This window comes from Mixophyes fleayi, chromosome 4 (assembly GCF_038048845.1).
Source record: "Mixophyes fleayi isolate aMixFle1 chromosome 4, aMixFle1.hap1, whole genome shotgun sequence".
In the NCBI taxonomy this organism is placed as follows: Eukaryota; Metazoa; Chordata; class Amphibia; order Anura; family Limnodynastidae; genus Mixophyes; species Mixophyes fleayi.
In genome coordinates, this window is record NC_134405.1 from 129,588,342 (window position 1) to 129,610,932 (window position 22,591).

The 22,591-nt window shown below is 38.4% G+C and overlaps 1 protein-coding gene across 1 annotated transcript in view; it reads left to right on the forward strand.

Annotated features, from left to right (window-relative positions):
* The window catches only part of CSK (C-terminal Src kinase), a 59,322-nt gene extending 45,072 nt beyond the window's left edge, over window positions 1-14,250 (forward strand). The window contains exons 6-13 of the mRNA XM_075208231.1: window positions 1,679-1,772; window positions 3,386-3,451; window positions 5,691-5,790; window positions 7,906-7,996; window positions 8,267-8,340; window positions 8,644-8,839; window positions 10,624-10,710; window positions 11,491-14,250. Of these exons, the coding sequence (XP_075064332.1) occupies window positions 1,679-1,772; window positions 3,386-3,451; window positions 5,691-5,790; window positions 7,906-7,996; window positions 8,267-8,340; window positions 8,644-8,839; window positions 10,624-10,710; window positions 11,491-11,673 (891 nt within the window). The 3' untranslated portion in view covers window positions 11,674-14,250. The remainder of the gene's footprint in view (window positions 1-1,678; window positions 1,773-3,385; window positions 3,452-5,690; window positions 5,791-7,905; window positions 7,997-8,266; window positions 8,341-8,643; window positions 8,840-10,623; window positions 10,711-11,490) is intronic.
* The last annotated feature ends 8,341 nt before the right edge of the window (window positions 14,251-22,591 follow it).

Genomic DNA, 22,591 nt, shown 5'->3' on the forward strand with positions numbered 1-22,591 from the left:
CTCTGCTCCGATTCCTAAATTATTATTTTTAATTAAGATTTGATTTATGTTTCCAAACACAATACAAAATGCAGCAATAATTACCAGAGATCAGGGTAGTAATACTCATAGAAATGGGTAAAAAAACCGCCAGGTAAACATGTCTATTTAAAATAACATACAAAAAAGGAACATCAAGTGCCTGATTCATTAAGGAACGCAATTTGCGTTTTTAAAACATGGACAGAAATCTGAAGAAGTGTTTCCATTTAAACACTATTATAAGTACCCTCTGTCTATATGGCACTTGGCATATGTGCAATGTAAGGTAACATCAGAGCACATGGAAAAATAAAATATTAAATACATTACACCTGTTAATAATATAATCATTAATAACAATATATTTTTTTTACATGAAATACATATAGCAGGATATTAATGTCTACTGTATGTAAAATGCATTTTTACAGTTGCTCTTAATTGCAAACACATGTTCTGGCATGCATATGTGTCTGTCATCACTATCAGTTGGCACTTACACCTCCCCTGTAGCTTTTGCAAATAAGGCTAAACCATGTACCTAAGAGATCCTTGGCACATCCTTACTATACATTGTCTATGTGCGTACACCCCTTCCCTCCTCTGTTACACTCTTCAAATCGTAGGCTCTCTGAAGTGTCATTTGCATTTGAAGATGAATTGCATGCGTTCACTGGCATAAAGTCCGTTCCTGCACATGTGCAGTGCAAGTTCACGCAAAGTCTGTGTTGATATCTGGTATTGGTAGTGCAACTGAACTTAATGGGATGTGTTTCGTGCATGGGGTGATAAAGGGGAGGTATGGGAAAGGGTAGTTGAGGCCAGAACCTGGACCCTCAACATCCCCAAACTTATGGGGGAATAGAAGCACGTGTATGAAACTAGAGGCTAAATTAAACTATCTTGGGTATATCCTATTTCTTAATTTTACTTCCCTCCAGTTTCTTAAATTAGACCAGATGCATTGAAGGCTGTTTTTATGTACATGACTCAAAATGTACCTTCTCTTTTTAGCTGAGGTTTCATTTTGTCTTACACAGCATTTGTTAAATATCTCTCTATTATATCCACAAGGAATGAGTTTGTTACTTCATATGTAAAGCACCAATTTTACTGAACTATATTGGTACAATGTTTAAAATTCTTATTCATAGCGGTTATAAAAATTATTTTCAATTCTTTCTTTTCTACTGTGAAGCTTTTCTAGAGAGAGCATAACTTTTGCATAAAAAGCAATCCACTTCCTTTTGCTGTATAGCCTTTGCAGTGACCTAATGAAGACAGGGCCTATCATGAAAAAAATGTTGGTGATTTTACTGTTTTTACATACAGACTGCAACATTGATAACAGGTTGCTTTAATTAGGAGGTATACATTTGTTTTCTCTGTTTATTATTTGGAATATCTCAGGGTGGCTATGATAAAAGAAAATTAATGAAAAATGCTTTATTTGAAAAAACCTTTTACATTTGACAATAGTTTTGAAGTACATTTTTATAAAAAAAAAAATGTTAACTTCATTTTTAAGCAGTATCGCTGAAGCAGCTGTGTAAATAAACGTATCCCTTATACGTGGGTTTAATAGTGTGTGATTTTATTAGTGGATGTATAGGAGAAATTCACTTGTAATGGAAACCTTGTGCATTCCCTCTTCTAGCACTATACTAATGATGCTGATGGCCTATGCACCAATCTGACGAAGCCCAAACTGATGGAGGGAACAGTGGCTGCTCAAGATATGTTTTCTCAGAGTAAGTGTTTTTGTTTTTCATTCTTTTTGTTTGTTTTTTGCCCCCCTCCCCCCCCCCCCCAATTTCCCAATTCCCCAATTCATTATTTACTTTCCCGATTACCCTACATTCAATATCAACAGCCTATAACAAGGAGGTAACTGTAGGATATATAACCTTTTATACCTCTATAATCAAATGGCATGTACTCCAACTACTCTCTGCGAAGCATGCTTTGGAATGATACCTACAGATGTCACCTTGTTTTATTATAGAAGAATGCATTTTATGTGCTCTGATTTCTTCTACATTATGCTTTTTTCCAGTAGTTAATTTTGCAAACCGTCTTTATACCGTTTGTTATGCACGTTTTGTCGCTATCCAATAACGATTGTCGAGTCTCGATTTGTGTTTCCAATGCACAAATATTTATTCTCAAAAAGTAGCAGGATAATTCAAGCGAAATAATAAGTACAGCCGTTACTTATCGCAGGCGCTCTGGATCCAGTGAACAGTCATTCAGGTCTGAAGTCTGTGGTCAAGATGACTGAACACTAGATGAAAAGCTCCTGCTTATATACAAACAGAAATACAGTAAAACAATGCAGATGGTGTGGCTTCCTTCTATTGGTCCAGGCTTCAGGAAGGTCCAGGGGGTTGCAGATCATAGACCAGTTCAAACTAAAGAATCCAAAGGTGGGGGTCATCTCTCCAGGGGATGTGCTCCGTTCTTCCCGCCAAGACTCCAGTTTCAACTAGTCCATTAGCATTTTATAGTCGGCATCATATTAAAGGTTTATTCCCTAACATCAATAACTAGAGTATGCAATGTGCGATCTCTTCGCCGAATGAACCGAACAGCTGCTGATGAATAGGGGATAAAAATGATACCAGACATGACACCTTTCCTTTAACCTGAACCATAGGTTTTACTAATTACTAATATAACTTATAATATTAAACATGAATACTACTATATTTCGACATCAATGACTGTGTTGCAACTACAATTAATGTGTACTATTTACAACTGTATATGTTTGTGCGAATGTGTGTAAAAGTGTAGAAACTGTTTATTGCCACGTGTTGCGGCTGGATACGCACTTCCACGGCGTAGCGTGCTCAACGCATATTTTCGGACAAAGACAACCAAGTTTGCTCGATATTAATTGAAATGACTTTATCCAATTTGCTGACTTCGACACGTTCATAACTTTTGCTATACTAAATAGGGTTTCCTACATCTCCATACTACGGTCAGTGGCCAGGCCACTGCCTTTTGCTCAAGGCTGGTTCTGTTTCTCCAATATTCTGTCTTGCATCTGTCTTTTTGTCTCTTTTCTCTTCTCTTCTCTTTTTTTTTTCTTTTTTTTCTTTTTTTTTTCTTTTCTTTTTTTCTTCCCACCCCTTCCGTCTCTCACTCCGCCACCCCCTATGTGTCGCAAGCTTTTTTTTTTTCTTTTTTTTTTTTCTCTTTATTATAAACTATCCTGCGTTATTTGGTTTCTGAAATGTTTCCTGCACTGTGAACTCTCCTTTGTCAGGTGATTCTTGTTTCCCGTCTATACTTCTGTCTTGCTCTAACATTCTATCCCTCTTAATCTCTTTTGCACTGACTCTCTACTTTTTTTCAGGTGGCTGGGCTTTGAAGATGAAAGACCTGAAACTCTTGCAGATCATAGGAAAAGGAGAATTTGGAGGTACTCAGTTGGGGAATGTTATCTTTTACGTTTCATTTAAAAATTAGGCATGTACAGACTTTGTATTTTTAACAAGACTTGGATTTGACCAAACTGAGCATCTCGCTAGTGATCATCCCTAATGATCCTATGTGCATTCTGTTCAGAACACAGGAGGTAGTATGAAGAACAGGGACTACGTTCCTGTATCTATATATTTGCTGTGCACTGAATGCACAGTTCCTTTTCAGCCATTTCACACTGACAGGGCCACTATCTGGGACTTCAGTAAAAAAACAAAACAGGAAGTCTGGTGTACATAGACAAAAAATCCCCATATAGCTTCTTTCTTATCTCCCAGTTCTGTTCAGCTCCTTAAACACATAATAATGTCATGGTAGTAGCTCTTTTTTTATATAGATGGATATAGATATATAGATAGATATATTTATTTACTTTTATTTCCTTTTTGGGGGTCTTTTAAGTCTTAGACCTGGATTGAAGGGGAGCATCAGTCTACTAAATATGACTCAAAAGATCATTAATTGTGTTGATAAAGAATAAAATGTATACAAAAATAGTTAGAGTAGATATTTAAAAATAGTTAAATATTTAAAGAGTGGCTTAACATAAATTCACTCTGATTAGGGTCTACTTTGGATATATTTACAGACATTAGGTGGTTAGGTATTAAAAATAAAGTTGAAACCCAGCTTTAAGTGATTACATTCTATTAAATTAAAAAGCTTGTATTTGATATTGCTATATATGAAAGGCTGTATATTACTTAGCCGAATAATATTCCAGAAGTAAATGAAATGTTTATACTGAACTAAATATGTCCATCATGCATTTCACTCATCTATACAAGGCTGCCATCTATAGAGAGAGGTGTTTGTACATCTAAACTGGCACATGGTGACTGACTGCATTGCAGGCTTGCTCTGTGTAATGCATTCTGGGGATTATTACCATGGGGCAGTAATGTAAACTAGTAACTTAAATGACTGCAGTGGAAAGTTGTGTTCATACTAAATACTGTATTTTCCCTTCATGGTTCACATGAGAACTTTAGTGGTCCTTTAAATAACATATTGTGGATAACTACATATTGTCTTTATAAGTATAGTTAGAAACATTATCAGACAAAACAAACATATTTAGGGGGGTATTCAATTGTTAGCCAGAACCGCTAAAATCCCGCGCTCGAAAAATATTACCGTTATTACGGTAATATCTCCCTTGAGCAGGGCCATCTCTCCTGTTTCCTGCACCTTTAACTCTGCTCTCCAGCTACCTTTTCCCCCACCCCTCTGGGGGTCTCCCCGTCATCCGCGCCCTTCCTCTTGGGCTCCGGCGCCTGCTGGTCTTCCCCCCTCTCTCTAGCTGTGCTTTGAACTTACTGTGCTTATTGTTTACTGTACCGTGCCGTCCCACCTTGTATTGTACTTGTTTGTCCCTGTACGGCGCTACGGACACTGAGTGGCGCCTTATAAATAAAAATTAATAATATCTCGCTGGGAGCTGTGAGCTGAAATCCAGCGAGTAAATTAACGTATTAACGGTAATTACGCGCAATATTACCGTATTAACTGTAATAATTTTCGGGCGCGGGATTTTAGCAGATCTCGCTAACAATTGAATACCCCCCTTAATGTTAATCTCCAAGCTCTGGGTATTTAAGTGCACATATTCAGCAAGAGGAAATGTGTAGATAACTATTAAAATATATTGTTTAGCGCCTTATGCTATATTTTGTAATATTAATCATAATCCTCCTCATGTGTCTGATAGGTAGGACTAGTGTACTGGACAGGTGTAGTACATAAACAGCCATGTTGGAAGTATCAGAAATGCAATTTTTAGAGCTGGTGTTAACCTGCAGGCTAGCAACCGGAAGCAGTCTTAATAATAAGGCACTTGTGAGGTTAGGGGTATAGATTGTATATTATAATGCACATTTACTTTTCTCTGCAAAGCTGTTTAATTATTATTTTGAAACTATTTGTAGGCTTAACATACATACCGATAATGAAGCTTGATGATGATGTATGTGCAGTCATTGGGGAGGGTTAACTCTATCTACATACACAGAAGATAAGGTGGAGAATTTGATGATCAACGATCCAAAGATTTATAGTTTTTCATTTAGACTCTTGTATAACCCCCTTTGAACATCTATATTTTATTTCTGATTTTATTCTAGATGTATGTAAATGTGTTGCTCATTTTTATTTATTTTTTATTAATGTTCTTGCAGATGTCATGTTGGGTGACTATAGGGGATCCAAGGTAGCTGTGAAGTGTATCAAGAATGATGCGACGGCACAAGCCTTTGTTGCGGAGGCCTTGGTGATGACGTGAGTACAGGGGTCTTTATGGACATTAGTAAAGTAGTAGAGTATAGATAGCTGAAACATCCAGAGCATGTACCCTTCACATTATTGTAATACAAATATATATCAGGGCAGGTCATCTCGGTCTAATAGAGATACAAGGTCACATCATCTCACCTTCTCCTAATACACAGACCTCGGAGCAAACACCTCACCCTTTCCACCTAAAAGTCACATATTTGGGGAAATCACTACTCTACAGAGCATATATAGCTCTTAATGTCTTTGAAATAAGACTTGTACCTCTGACCTTTCTCAAACACGCAGTATGGTACATAAATCTCATGTCTTCCTAATATGCACACATTGGATCGTGTGCCATTTACAATCTCCTATTTGATGTACAGGATATAAAAGTATTCACCCTCTTTGCATTATTCACATTTTATTCTCTTATATCATGGAATCAAAATGGATTCCTTCTTACCACTTAACTACACACAATATTTTAATGTCACAATTAAAAAAAGAAAACAAAAGCATTTGTTTTCTTCATTAAATTAAATGTTAAACACTTTGCTAAGATCCACCTATATAAGAGATAGGATACAATGATCTTTAGAAGACACATTATATTGAATCCATCTGTATATAATTAGTGTTTCAATTGAGTTCCCACATTGGTTAGACCATTTACCAAACAACTTCTCCCTAAAAATCCCAAAACGTTCATAGCAGCTCCAATAATACTTTTTTTTTGCGTTACACTAATCAGGGGAAGGATACAAGATTTCAAATATGTATTATCTCCTATAGCACAGCCAGGTCCATCATAAACAATAGGATATAGCATAATGATGAATTTGTTTAGAACAGGCGATCCTACAGCAATCATAACACTGCACATCATCCCAAGAACTGTCCTTACTGTGAAGGGTGGTGGAGGGAGCATAATGCTCTGAGGATGTTAAAGAATTGCTCTTCACCAACCGTCCCCATCAGACCTGTGGAGCTCAAGTCGCCAAAGCAAAGAAGAATGGGCAATAAATTGCAGTGTCCAAATTTGCAAACCTGGTAGACAAATAGACTTACAGCTGTAATTTCAGCTGAAGGTGCTTCTACCAAGTATTAAAACAAATTGATAAATATTTGTGAATATATATTTTGTAATTAAGAAAAAGATTTAGGGCTAGATTTAATAAGCTGCGGGTTTGAAAAAGTGGGGATGTTGCCTATAGCAACCAATCAGATTCTAGCTATCATTTTGTAGAAGGTACTAAATAAATGAAAGCTAGAATCTGATTGGTTGTTATAGGCAACATCCCCACTTTTTCAAACCCGCAGCTTAGTAAATCTAGCCCTTAGTGTTAATTTGACATTGCATAGTGTTTTATATTGGTTAGTAATAAGAGCTCCAAAGTAAATACGAATAATTCCAAAGGAGTTGAATAATTTTTATGGTGACTGTATGTTGATAGGAGGTGGTAAGTCGTACATGCACTGATATCTGTGTATTCGGAAGAGGTGAGAGTTGTCTGATATAAGCCAATGTATACTTGTCACCACTTCATAATACACACATTAATATACTTAGATATTGGACATATACTAGCCTTCACCTACCAATGACATATACTTCTTAATACACATAAAATTACCCACACATTTCCATAGCTTCCTACTGGACAGACTTGTGCTTCTCACCCTTATGATACCCATAGACTGTTCTGTACAATAGATAAAGCACATTTTATTGTGTACATCAGACTTTTTCTTAAAGCAGATGACATCCTAATGTGTGCATGCCTCCCAACACATCTCAATACTTCCTAATATGGACCTGTCGCCTACACACTGAAGGTGTCTACTGATTCAGCCCACAAAATGTGTAGGTGATATGTTCACTTTAAGGGGGCTTGTACTCATAAACAGGTATCGGAGCACCTATGTACATGGGTTTTACAACTGGTTCTTTAGTGTTCAATTAAATATACTTTCCTATATTCACGCTTTGCACTTTAATATCGCACCATGGTAACTAATATTTGTATATCTGTTTGTTCTTTTGGATACTATAATCTCCTATGCTCTGTTACCTTACTGAAGTTATAAAAATTATTACAATTTGCATTTTTTTAGGCAATTGCGACACAAGAATCTGGTTCAGTTACTGGGAGTGATTGTTGAAGATAAGAGCAGCCTGTTTATCGTTACCGAGTTCATGGCAAAGGTGACTGATCTTTCTTACAACCTGCTCTAAACAAGTTAACTAGAGATGAAACCCAATATATTAACATAATTCATTGTGGTTCCCCTGTTGGCTATGCATGTATGTAAGCACTCTGTTTGATTTAAAGTATATTAGTCCAGTCTTTGTTTTTAAGATTTGTGTTTGTATACTACAATGTCATAACAGGAATCTCTCTTCCTGGTACGTAAAGCGTTGACTATACTCCAGCAATACTACTCTGACAGGGATTTGTCATTCTTTGTTTCCCAGGGCAGTTTAGTGGACTATCTCAGGTCTAGGGGAAGATCGGTGCTTGGAGGTGAATGTTTATTGAAGTTCTCTTTGTAAGTATTCCAAAACCAACACCATTGACTATTATTGACTCAAGGTCATATTAACAGGAAGTATGTTGTTCAGTCTTATTGTAACTAGAAAGTGTGTGAGCATCTTGATACAATAGTTTATCACTTAATGTTACAATTTTAAATATAAAACGGCTGTAGAAAGTGGGGTAATCTGATGTTGGACAGGCGACATCACCCATAAAAGGGTTTAGGTAGGGACAACACCTAAACAAAATGATAGGTATGCAACATAAGTCTTCATCAGGTAACCATATTCATTGCAGACATTCTTCTCTTTCTCAGAGATGTTTCAGAAGGTATGGAGTACTTAGAAGACAATAATTTTGTGCACAGAGATTTAGCGGCTCGCAATGTGTTAGTCTCAGAAGACAACATTGCCAAGGTCAGTGACTTTGGACTTACTAAGGAAGCCTCTGCAACGCAGGACACCAGCAAACTGCCTGTCAAGTGGACAGCGCCAGAGGCTTTGCGGGAGAAGGCAAGTGTACAAATACATTATTGTTGCTGTGATTTGTCATACATGTGTTTTTTTTCTACAGTTACTACCTGGAGTTCTGTTACACAGTTTAATGAAGGAGAGGATGCTAGGGGTGTTACATTATGTATAGTACTTATTATAGTAATATTACGGTGTTCTGTATACTGCTTTATAGGCACTGGAATACTTTCTGTGATATGGTAAATTTGACAAATGTTGAACATTTGTTCATAAGGCACTTGTTCAAGAATAATTCTGATTGCATTATGCAAGTATGTGATTTTGCAGTTCCAAAATTTGTCTAACACTAGCCTTAAACAGTATGGGGAGCTATCACTCTAAGTTTGATGGACAGACTTCTTATCCCACATATTAGAAAGGATAAAACTGGGTTTGATTGCAGCTGGTTATCCAATCACAGTTGAGTATTTTAATCTAATAGCTACTAATACTCACCCTTTTCTCCATGTTTGAAGAATAGTACCCCTACCACTAAACATCATGTACCATCTCAAAGATGTGCTCTTATTCAAGAGGCATTTTACACCTTCATGTCTTAAACGACCATACAAGAGCTACACTGAAAATGTAAGGTGTTATCTTTTTCCCCCTTCTATCCGCTAGACGTTTAAGGGAAATTTATCGGCTAAAATGAACCCATCAACTGCACAGTGGAAGCACCCATTTTGTGGAATGACCTAATATTCACATTACTCCTTAGGAACTAGTGACCTTATGGAAACACAAGAAACATGCATTAGCAATTTCTTCAGTACTTAGTAAATTCATAGACTGCATTCATACTCTATTCAGTTCAGCACTCAGATCTATGTGTAGAGGAAAGGTCCACCTTTACTTTCCACAGCAGAAGGAAAAAACCCTGAATTTAATAGCTCATCCAACTAAACATTTTACAAGCCATGCAGGAAACTGATTACGTTCAATGGCAAAAAAGTTCAATTTGTAATGGTTTTATAATTTTTTTGTATTTGTGTATATATGGAGGAAATTTGAGATTTCTTTATTTTACTATGTGATATGGTTTAGGAATTAGTAACTCTAAAACAGCTAATGTTTGCAATAATAAGCAGAAAACTTTTGGTAAACTAGACAGTGCATTCACAATACTAAAGAAGACCATACAGCAATAAGTGTTAACACGGAGAAGAAAGCATAGGAATGATAAAAATACACAATAAAGGGAAGATTGTGCTGTTAGTGGTTTAAGACCATACATCTCATCTCCAAATGGACACAAGAGAATCAGTAGTCCATTCTTATAGACCAGTTTGTTTTCTGCAAAGACAACTAAATAACCCTACCACCCCCTTTTCACTGGCTCCCCCACCCCACGCCCCATTGTATGTCCTCCCCTGAGAAGCATGGCATATGGATATCCCTCGGTATGCATGGGTTCATTTCCTCTGCTTAGAACCATTCGTTGCCTTCTGACATTGTGTTTTTGACTTTTTTTCTTATGACCCTGCAACCAATAAAAATTTGTTAAATAATAATAAAACGTAATGGAGGACATTTATGAAAACTGTTCTGCAGGTAATTAACCTATCAGAATAAAGTTGATTTCCTAGCAAACCTCATTGGTTGAATGGACAACAGTAAAACAGTTTTAAATGCCCCACTGTATTTTGTAGGCGTATAATTTAAGTGGAGAAAGAGAAAAAAATCTAAATACTACCTGAACCTGGATGTTGCATGCATTAAGAGCTATAATAATAATAATAATAATAATAATAATAATAATAATAATAATGCTTGTTTTCCAGCTTTTTTCTACAAAGTCTGATGTGTGGAGTTTTGGGATTCTGCTATGGGAAATCTACTCCTTTGGGCGAGTGCCTTATCCACGCATTGTAAGTATATTGGTTCAACTCCCTGGTTACAGGGAGTGATATTTAGCCATTAGGTAAAATGATGCTTACACTGGTACAGGACTTTGGTTTCTGGACAGAATTGTTATTGATGCAGTGAATGGAAATGTGTTCTATAAATACCACCTATATTTGCTCAATCACTGGCGACTCTGTACAATAGTATGATTTTTGACCTATTTATGGTAGGGATTCCATACACTTGAAGGAGAATTAAGGGATGATAACTTTCATGAATCTATATTCCCATCTCTACTACTTCCTCATTGGGCACCAGCATGAGTATCATTGTGAAAGTATAGCATGTAGCTTATAGTAGTCACTCCATTGAGTTAGCTGTGCACATGGTGAGTGATATAAGCAACAGTTTGCTGTATGTAAATAAACTTGTATAACTTGTATAGTTTGACTTTGATGTAGAAGTGAAAGCACATTGAAAGTAATACATGTGTAAGTATATACTGACTTGTGTGCATTTACTAAACACGGTGGTACTTTAGTGCCATTCCATGATTACCATTGCCATCTGCTATACTATTCTATAAGTATGGAGTGGTTGTGGTCACAGTCCTCCTGAACACCAATTTATTACAGCTGTTGGAAAGAATGAACACACATCCTTCATACATATTTTTGTACTTTGAAATAAAAGGTATGCCTGTCTGGTCATCAATTGTTAAGGATATTACTGCTTGATGGTGTGCTGTAAAAATGATCTTTTAGAACAGTAAGTTTTATTGTTCTGAATTCTTTGTTTTCTAGGCCCTAAAAGATGTTGTACCTCGGGTTGAGAAAGGATACAAGATGGATTCACCAGATGGTTGCTCACCTGTAGTGTATGAGGTGATGAAACAGTGTTGGAATGTGGACCCCAACCAGCGACCATCCTTCAGGAAACTACGGGAACAGCTAGAGCATATCAAAGCCAACGAGCTGTTCCAGTGAAGCAGGGATAAGGCAAGGAGGCCGTCTGTCTTAACAGAGCCAAAGAGAGAGTGACTCTACCATATCAGACTTCTGTGTATACAGCAAATACATATTGGGCTCTACAAACTCCCCTGCCTTGCACTATGTACCAACCTTGTGCCCAGAAACAGGCTAAAGAGCCCTAAAGGTCTTTAGAAGGATGCTGACGTTCTCTTAAATGGTTTTGTTATCACATTTCATGTCCACTCCTGCCCCTTGTGAACATGAGCAATGAGTGGAAATCATGATACACTTGGGCAAACTTTAGAGGCTTTATGCTCTAGAAGAGAAGATTACATTGCCAACCTCCAAGAGAAATGGAGACCAGATATAAATCATTCTAAGGTTTTTGTTTTTTTGAGAGGTTTCACTTTCTGAAAAATGATCACAGCGACCAGGGGGATCGTTGCTCTATACAATCAGCAATGGGTTCTTTTGAAATTCTCTTAATCAATAATGCAAATAATGATGCATGCTTCAGACCAGGGACTTCTCTTCTGATTCTTCTCTGCCTTATTTAATAGGTAAATATAAACTGACATACTGAGCTAATAAGAGACTTTTGCTGGAAAGAAACTACAGGAGGTATTACCGTTTATAATAGCTTCTCTCATTCTCCTGTACTCAAACCTTGCAGCAGTGTCCTAACCTAAGTGTAATCTCTCCCAAATTCAGAATGTACCATCCCTGTTAAATATTCTGTATTGTAATCTTTTGGGACCCCAGGTCTACATACCGACTGTGATAAACCTATATAACGTGTAATGGACGCTGACATTTCGCTAGGAAGAGCAAACTGTACTATTACCACTTCAGATGAGGCAGGTGCCAGCACTTTCTCAACAAGACACCTGCCACAGTTTTAGGGTTCGGGTAACCTTTTCACTGCCAGAACAGGTAGCATCACATTTCTCTGCACCTTACAGATAGAAAATGGTCTGTGATATGTTCCTTAGCCTTCAAACCGTTGGCTCTTTCTCTTGTTTTCTATTGATCCATCTTCTACTGGTGGTGTGATCATTGTCAAAGCAGGAATTTTGCAGCAAAATTTATTGGCAGGCTCCAATAATAATTTGCTTGGGGGTTACAGACCAGCATCACTTTATAGGAAGTGAATCATTAAGTTGCAATCCTATTGTTGTGCCGCTTTGAATACGTGAATATTGTTTCGGGGGGAAAAAAATGAAAAAAGTTTAATTTGCCGGATTCATCATGCAATCCCATTTCTCCAAACTGGCTTTGAAATGTTACTGTTCAGGTACCACATACTGTACACAAGAATTTCAAATTCATTTTTTTTTAACTTACATGATTGTAATGGGAGGATTGTCTGTGCTTATCTGAACTAGGATGTAATATTCACAAAGGCCGTTGCTAACGATACATTGCAGTATTTCACAATGAATCGTTAAACAAGTCTTGCAGAACACCAAAGCTGCATGGCTGCCATACAACCCTGTAGCTTTCCAGTGGAGCCATTTCAACTCCTCTGTAGGAACCGCAATAACCACTGACTACTCTGGTTATTTTAGCTCCTCTGTATCCAGTCAATTTATAAAGAATGATCTTCAGTTTTGAGATCTATGTGATCATTTAAGATTTTCAGGCTTGCTCAGGGAAGGGGTGTATCAAATCCAAAAGCTGCAGTTGGTTTTCTGAGATAATGACAGTATAGCAGAGTTCACTCACAAGCAGCTATATCCCCCTTAATGTTCTCATGTTTGTCATATTTTTAGAAAAGCGTCAGTGTGGGTCTTGGCAACCAATTTTGGACTATGAGCCTTAGATGTAGAATCTTATTTGAATCGTTCGCTTCCTACCTTCGTAAATAAATGAAGTCCAGGTTTATAGACACAAATACATGATTAAAACAAACTTGCCTTTTATGAAAAACAGCATGACCGTATGGTATTTTCGGTGTCCGGTCCATCACTCTCGGTCGCCAGAACAGCAGAGAACAAATCTCATGCTTGTACCAGTGTATCCCTTAACCGATGCTTTATTTTGAAATTTGGTAGCGTGGAAGTGATTGTGATGTTCAGTTCTAGAGATTGGCAGGAAAGTTTTGGAAGCGATAAGAGAATCATTTTGGCAGGGGGAGGGGGGGGTTCCTCTCAACTTAACAGCCCTCAACATCCGTCTGATTTGTGTGCTTGTGTTTTGTTTATAATTTTGCCATATTTTTGTGAGGGGAGTGTAGAAAGGTCCATTTTGTTATAAATATATATTAATTTTTTTTATTTTTTTTTTGTTACAAATCACAAAGATTTATCTGTCTGCCTTTACAGTTTGGGAGGTGTTTTACTGAAGTACGAATCCTATTTTTATTGTATACAAAAACAAAAATGGTTTCAGGGAGGACGGGTAGAATAAATATACAATCATGCTGGAAAGGAGGACTCTCTTGGATTTAATCTTGTGGAAATTGTGTGCATGCCGTCTTGTGTCTTAATTTCCAAAGGCCTTTCCTTTCTTCATTCCTGTCCAGTGCTTTAAACACATGTATATGCTGCATTTTGGTGGGATTAAAATGTAATAAACCATTCCATATGGGAATCTTTTATTGTCTGATTACTTGCTCAGTACACACACGATTATGTAGCTTTTGTGCCATTTTAATATTTACGTGGTGTTATAAACATATTGCATTTGTGTTGCATTATGTACTTTTTGAGTGAAAGAAAGGACTTATACCATGATTATGGCTTTCTCCTACAGTTAGCATTGTAAAGATTTATCAACCATATACATAACCAAATATTGTGCTTTTTGTCACGAGTTGAAAATGGATTCATAAAATTATTGATAAAGGTATTAAATAAATCTGGGTATTTGCTGAATTGAAAGACAATAAAAGGCTACATACGTTACACACTTCCTTGTCCTTTTAGCCACTTTGCTGCAGGATAACACTTTATTTATAAGACTTTAACGTACACTCAGAAGACAGCGGAAAAATTACTCTATTGGAATCCTTTATTGAAGAAACAAATATAAACCCGTCAAATTTAAATCAAATATTTTTTTGTATCTTGATAGGAGACTGGACAATACAAATATTGAACCATCATTTAAAAGTATCTTTTTTTTTTTTTTTCTTTTTTTAAACATGTACTTTGTCTACACCTGAAATGGCTCCCAATCTAACAGACTGCAATGTTCTTTAACATGCTGCCCACACACAGCCTGATCCAGCCAGTTGACCCAAATGCCCGATAGTTCAGTGCATGTAATAGGCTATGTGCTTCTCCCTCATTCACATAATGATCTTCTGATAAGCAGCAGAAATGTTTAGATGTATTTGTAGCTCTCTTATGAAACACTAGACTTGCCTTTGATATTAAATTTTAGGGGTTATTTCTGAATCGCCATTAGTACTGATGTGTAACTCTAATCTGGAGATGATTGGAGTGTGAGGTGTAGGTGTATTGTTTAGCATGAGCAATTCAGATATGCCTCTTCCCCAGACATGTTGCGACACATGAATGTCCATACATGAGTTATTTCAAGTATTTTAGCATAACTGCGTAGTGTATGTGCTGAATGTTTTCATACTAATGAATACATTTGTTCAAACAACTCTCCTCTACAACACTTGCTGAACTCTAACCAATTGCCATGGAGAAGAAGTACTTTAGGTGTTTGGCAAAGGGTAACTGTTACTTTTATTATTATATAATTGATGTGCTTCCACTGACTACAATTCCTCAGCAACATTGCCCTGATCATTATAAGAGGTTTTTAATCCTTCGTTAGATGGCTTCACCTAACTGGAGCTGTGGTTGGACCATGACACATTCTAGTTTTATCAAACACTTTAGTTCTGCTGGTCAAGTGACCTGTGAAATCCTTGTTAAAAATAAAGAATACTAGTCACTTATTATTAATAATAATAATAATAATAATAATAATATCATCATCATCTTCACAGAACCTCTGGCGCTATATCTTCAGTTAATAATGGGCATGATCTTTGAATTGTCTATAATCATGTTATGAAATGGTGGTTAGTAATTGATTACTTGGGGTTCACCATTTCTTTCACGGATGTCTACTATAAAGTACAAAAAAAACCTAGAATTTGTTGTTAGAAAAGAACTTACAGGTTCTGGCTAGTCTGTCCCTTTTTTTTTTTTTTGTGTATTTGTTTTGCTTTGCTAAATATCAGACAGATAAGAATGACTTTGAGTGGTGGGCTTCAAACACACACCCTCCCCACCCCCCAAACAAAAGAGCCAGAGCCTTCACTCAGCACATTGGATTGCTCAGCCACACTACTACCTCGGAGTAGTGTGAAATCTCACTCTCTGGTTTACCAGTAGAGATGGCGGCAGACACATTGTGAAGAGTTGACACCATGGACTAAATATAAAGATGAAGTGACCCTGAATATATTAAGCTGTGGGGAAGCACAGGGATTGAAATACACTCAGCACCACAGTCCCATGGAAGCTGGTTATCCTGGTTATATCCACTTAGAAAAGCCAGTACAAATACTTTGATGTAAACCAAAACTGCACCGTACAGGTAGCTTAACTTTTTTTACGCAAATTATTTTTTGATAAGTAGAGAGCCTCTGTTTACCTACTTCTGTTTTCAATTTCACCTTATAAATTAACTTGGCCCTGTAAACAATTGTGTACTATAATTTACCCGTGTTTACTATGAAGAGATGCTGGATTACAAGAGGCTTGCTTATAAAGTAAGATGTGTTACTAAATGGATGATAAGATGTCTCCCAGCAGCCGGCCAACTGGAGGTTAGTAGCTTCTGGGCCACATAGTTCCTCAGTGGCTACACATAGGGGGTGGAGGCTGACTGGGGGGGGGGATATATGGCTCTCGGTGAGTTACTGTTTAAGCACAGGTGAATTAATCTTATCCAGTAATTATCCAAGGTAGCCTCATTTGATTCCGTATCTAACACTTTGTGGAAGTTCTTTGGTTCTTCCTGACTTATATTCCACTACGATTAAACTTAACCATTGTTATTAAAACAAACCTCCTGTATTATGTAGCATTTCTAATAACCAATCTATAGAGCCAATCTATCAGATGAATGGTGTTTAATATGGCTTATACAGGTATACAAAGATATAATGACACAGTAATATACAATTATGCAAACAAGTTTCTTAAAAATGAGAAATGCAGAAACAGGAAAAAACACTTTCCTCTGTCAGAAGAAACAGAAACGTGGATTATATACTTAACAGTATATTGACCTCCAGGAAAATGACAATGGATTTACGTTTTTTTAATGGGTTTTAAATGCACGATTTACGTTTATTTTAACACTTAAGTTTTACATATTTGCTGTATCTAGTTGCCTTGATTATAAATATACAGAAACTTGAATATGAATTCTGAAGAACATTAGATTTGATGTATGAAGTTTTTCTATATGAATATATCATGGAGGACCTGAGATTGCCCCCATTGTCCCTTAGGGCATTTGGTAGTGCAATAAATGTGATCTGACATGCTGAGTTGGAAATACAATGTCTAGGTGAATCCTATACAATACAATTTGCATAGCATGAGATTTTACTTATAGCATAGGTGTCCAAACTCAGTCCTCAAGGGCTACTAACAGTTCATGTTTTCAGGATCTCTTTAATCATGGACAGGTGAGTTAATCTATTTGGATCAGTAATTATCACCCTTGTTTCTACAGACATAAATCCTGAAACCATGATCTGTTGGTAGCCCTTGAGAACTGAGTTTGGACACCTCTGACATATAGCATTAGAACAGTGCAATAAAGTTATTTTCTGAGTGGCCTAAACTTCCCGCTTTCGAAGAGTATGTGCTCCCAGCTGTTACCGAATGCTTTGTCGAGAGTCCTTGTAGAGATCCCAGGATCAGAACCATGGAGGATATTCACATTTTTTTGTTAACGCCCCAGGTCCCTTCTAGCTGAATTTTTCTCCTATACCAGTGTTGGGCAAACTGATGTACTTCAAGGGCCGCATGTGTCCCTCTGGCGTTCCAAACATTTTATCAAAGATATCGCATGTCCTTTAGAATATGTCCCATACACATCAGATTTCCTTACATGCTAAAAACACATCAGACTGCACACAATGCTCAGTCACCAAAAAAATATTACTATGAGCTATAGTACACCATTTACCCCAAAATGCCTGTCTTACCTACCACTTGCCATAAAACACCATTCAGCTCCCCACTCAAACACTAAGACACCAAAGTCTTTTCATATTCACCCCCTACTGGGAGTACCAGTGAGCGCCTTACTTACTTTGCCTTGATGAAATACATCAGAGTCAAGCAGCTTTTTCCCCCGGAAAGACAATGGAGTTCACATGGTGCAGGCTGCATGTCCCGCCTCCTCTGATCTCTTGTGCTGCTGTCACAGGGTCACTCTCCTGTTTTGTGAGGAGGCCATGTGATGTGGAAGAGGTCACATTATCTGGTAGTTGTCTTTTTCTCTAGCTTATGACCCTGCTCATAATCAATAAGAGCTGGAGCATAAAGTGGAGAATAAGAGCTGAAGATGTGGTGTTCATGAAAATTGTGAAACACTCTATACCCCACCTGGGCGTATGAGATGCCCAAAACAGCAAATATGTCTAAAGACCGTCGGAGCACTTCCTCATTCTAATTCTTATATCAACATCTTATCAGGTCCATCATCATAAGTTGCATCTGATATGAGAAGCTACCATCTAACCACTATAATTCACTCTGTTAAGTGCGTATTGTCGCTAGCCAATAACGATTGTCGAACCTCGATTTGTGTTTCCAAAGCACAAAGATTTATTCTCAAAAAGTAGCAGAATAATTCAAGCGAAATAATATTAAGTACAGCCGTTACTTATCGCAGGCGCTCTGGATCCAGTGTGCAGTCATTCAATCCTGAAGTCTGGGGACAAGATGTCTGAACACTAGATGTAAAGCTGCTGCTTATATGCACACAGAAATACAGTAATACAATGAAGATGGTATAGCTTGCTTCTATTGGTCCAGGTTTCAGGAAGGTCCAAGGGGTTGTCAATCATTGGCTAGTTCATCCTAAAGAATCCAAAGGAGGGGGTCATCTCTCCAGGGGGTATGCTCTGCTCTTCCCGCCAAGATTCCTTAGTCTTAAGTAGTTCATAATTCCCTATCATTCATAACTTGTGTATGCACTCTGCGATTCCTTTGCAGAGTGAACCAAACAGTAGCAAATGTTAAGAGGTTTATTATGATACCACACATGATATGATTCCTTCAACCTGTTCCATATATTTCACTAATGTGCATATAGATTATATAAAACACATAAATAGTACTATATTTCGACATAACTGACTATGTGTTTCAACTACCATTAATGTGTACTATTTTACAAGTATGCGTGTTTGTGCGAATGTATGGTAAAAGACCAAATACTGTTGCTGCCACGTGTTGTAGCTGCGTACGCCCTTCCACGCCGTAGCGTGCCCTTGTATGTCGTAGCGTACCGTACGAATCTTTTCAGACAAAGACAACCAAGTTTGCTCGATTTTAATTGAAATGACTTTATCCAATTTGCTGACTTCGACAGCTCCACCCTTTGATAGTGAAATAAACTATCACCCAATCACCGATTCAAGTTCAGGATTATACAATACTTCTTAACAGACCATGATCTGGTACCACCCTTTCAGTCTCTTTCTCAGTGTTACTCCTAGGAGACCATTTTCCACATTTCAACAGAGTAGGAACACATTTGACACACAAACCAATCGCTAAGATGACACCCAGTCAGGGGCGGACTGGCCATCTGGCACTTCTGGCAAATGCCAGAAGGGCCGATGGCCAGAAGGGCCGGTCCGCATGTCCGCCGAGCAGCAGCACCCTGCGCGCTGCTCGGCGGACGGAGAGTCAGTGACTGGCGACTATGTGAGTAATCACATGGGACGGCACCACGCCACAGGCGCCGTCCCATGTGATTACTGCATAGTCGGCAGTCATTGATTCTCCGTTGGCTGACCAGCGCGCAGGGTGCTGCTGCTGCTGGATGTAAAAAGGTAAGTGTCTGTGTGTGTAAGTAAGTAATAGTGTGGCAAACAGTGGGGCTGGCAAACTGGGGCAAACAAACAAACAGTGGAGGAAAAACTGGGGCTAACAAACAAACAGTGGGGCTAACAAACAAGCAGTGGAGGAAAAACAGTGGGGCTAACAAACAAACAAACAGTGGGGCTAACAAACAAACAGTGGGGCTAACAAACAAACAGTGGGGCTAACAAACAAACAAACAGTGGGGCTAACAAACAAACAAACAGTGGGGCTAACAAACAAACAGTGGGGCTAACAAACAAACAGTGGGGCTAACAAACAAGCAGTGGAGGAAAAACAGTGGGGCTAACAAACAAACAAACAGTGGGGCTAACAAACAAACAAACAGTGGGGCTAGCAAACAAACAGTGGGGCTAACAAACAAACAAACAGTGGGGCTAACAAACAAACAGTGGGGCTAACAAACAAACAGTGGGGCTAACAAACAAGCAGTGGAGGAAAAACAGTGGGGCTAACAAACAGTGGTGCTAACAAATAAACAGTGGGGCTAACAAACAGTGGAGGAAAAACAGTGGGGCTAACAACCAGACAGTGGGGCTAACAACCAGACAGTGGGGCTAACAACCAGTGGGGCTAACAACCAGTGGGGCTAACAGTGTGGCTGTGGGGCTAATTTTGTGCATGTGTGGCCCCATGTTGCTATAGTGTACGTGCGTGTTTGGCCATGTTCATATAGTGTGCGCGAGCGCAGTATTTTAAATATAGCATGTGTGTGCGTGCGCGCAGTATTTTAATATAATATGTGAGAGAAGGGAGGATCTTAATATAGTGTGGGAGGTAGGCTATTTAATGGTGGAGTGTAGGTGGGGGCTAATTATTTAAGGTGAGGTGAAAGAACCTTTAATTTAATGCTGGGGTGGTTTAGGGCTATCAATTGAATATGGGGCTGATTTTGGGGAGAAGGGCTATTTATTGAATGTGAATATAAATTATTTATTGTCGGGATTGGTTGTGGAAAATGGCTATATTTATTACATTTTAATGCTATTTAATTTATTGCTGGGACTGTTTGGAGGGAGGGAAATATGTCTTGAGTAAATGGGTATACTGTTAATTTTATGTTGGGGCTGGTTGGAGGGAAATTGGTCTACTTAATTAATGTGAATATTATTATTGTGGGGACTGGAGGTAGGCCTAATTATAAAACGTGAGTGCTATTGTTTTAACATTGGGGCTGGTTGGAGTTTTCTAAATCTCATGTACCCATTTTTTTTTTCAAAATAGGGCATCCAATATTCCAGGTTCGAGACAAGAATGAACTGAGCTAAAGAAACCATCTGCTACAAGTGGTGAAAGTGACCAAGACAGGTAGGAGAGAGCAGGACAGTCTGCCAACTGTCCTGAATCTGGTAGGGCAGCCCTGAATTTGGATGACTGTCTCCCTTAGTCAGGATTTGGTCCGACTGCAAGGACAGTTGGGAGGTATGTCCCGCTTCACAACGTACTGCTTGTGAAGGCAACGCTGTGTGCTTCTAACAGTAGGGCCTGTGTATTTGTCTAAAATGTAATGTATTATTATAATGTATGTATCAATGCCCCATGTTGGCCACACCCACAACACAATGAGGTCACGCCGTGTTCAGCGCCACCGCTACGCGGCGGCACATATTTTCATTCCTGCTGGAACTGAGGTGGGCCTGTGTACCTTAAATGCCAGGGCTGATTTTTAGTCCCAGTCCGGCCCTGCACCCAGTATAAGGAGAAGGAGCTTACCTACACTAGCAACCATTTACTGTACCCACTCCCCCAGACCGGAGAACCATTTCACAGGGTTCAACCACGAGAACCAACCTGCCACCTTTTCCCCGACCTCATATAAGGAAGAATTATGGTTCTTTCGAAATTCCCATTTTAGTTGCAAAATTTCATCCATCTTCCGGTCTATAACCTCCTTAGGGTCATCCGTATTATTGGTGATGTACGTGCAACATTTGACACCGAACTGGGTGGCCAGTGTCACACAGTACCCACCAGTAATAGAGGTGAGATAATTTAGTACCAGTCTATGTTGCACCAACTCCTTCTTGTACGCTTGTAGCTCCCTTCCAGTATACCTGAAAGTGTCATCATACATCTCGGTGATATTATCTATTAATTTAGCTAGGTCTTGGATATATTTAAAGTTTAATGTTCCCCGAGCGGTCCTGGTGAGATCTAGAGCAACCATTACTTGAAACCCAGCGGTCTCGCTAATCAATTTTGTAGCTATGGGCTCCTCACCAGGAATCATATTTCTCTTGCCACGGTGTTCATACTGTGTGTGTACGTATGGTGGTGATGTAGTCTTGTGAATACCAACCATTTCTTCATGAGTAATAGTCATGATTTCAGGAACCAGCTAAGAAGCACAAGCCCTTGGAACTCGGAGTCATCCAGGAATAAGCTTTTTTTCCACAAACAAAATACACATCATCAGGGAGAACATAAGGAGCAGTATGCCCATTAATAATATCACACAGAGTTTTGATAAAACTACCCATGCCCAGTGTCTTCATTTGCTTGAGACACGTGTTGGCATGGATGACATTCTTACAATTATCTATAGAGACTTTTCCAATGGATACCTTCTTATGTTTGGTTATACGCGCTAATTTGTGACTTCCATCAACATTCCTGCCTATTGGTGACCTTGTGAGTCTCCCTCTAAAATGAGTGTGACGAGCCATTGTCTGATCTGATGGGTCAGCTTCCCAATTCTCCAGACGTTTTGCATTAGAGATATTTAGACACAGCAAAGATCTGTCTATGGAGTATTGTCGAAGCATCAGACTAGGGGACCTAGTGTTATTGTACCTCCCGTCTATGGGCCTCCCACCCCTCAATTTGAGTACTTC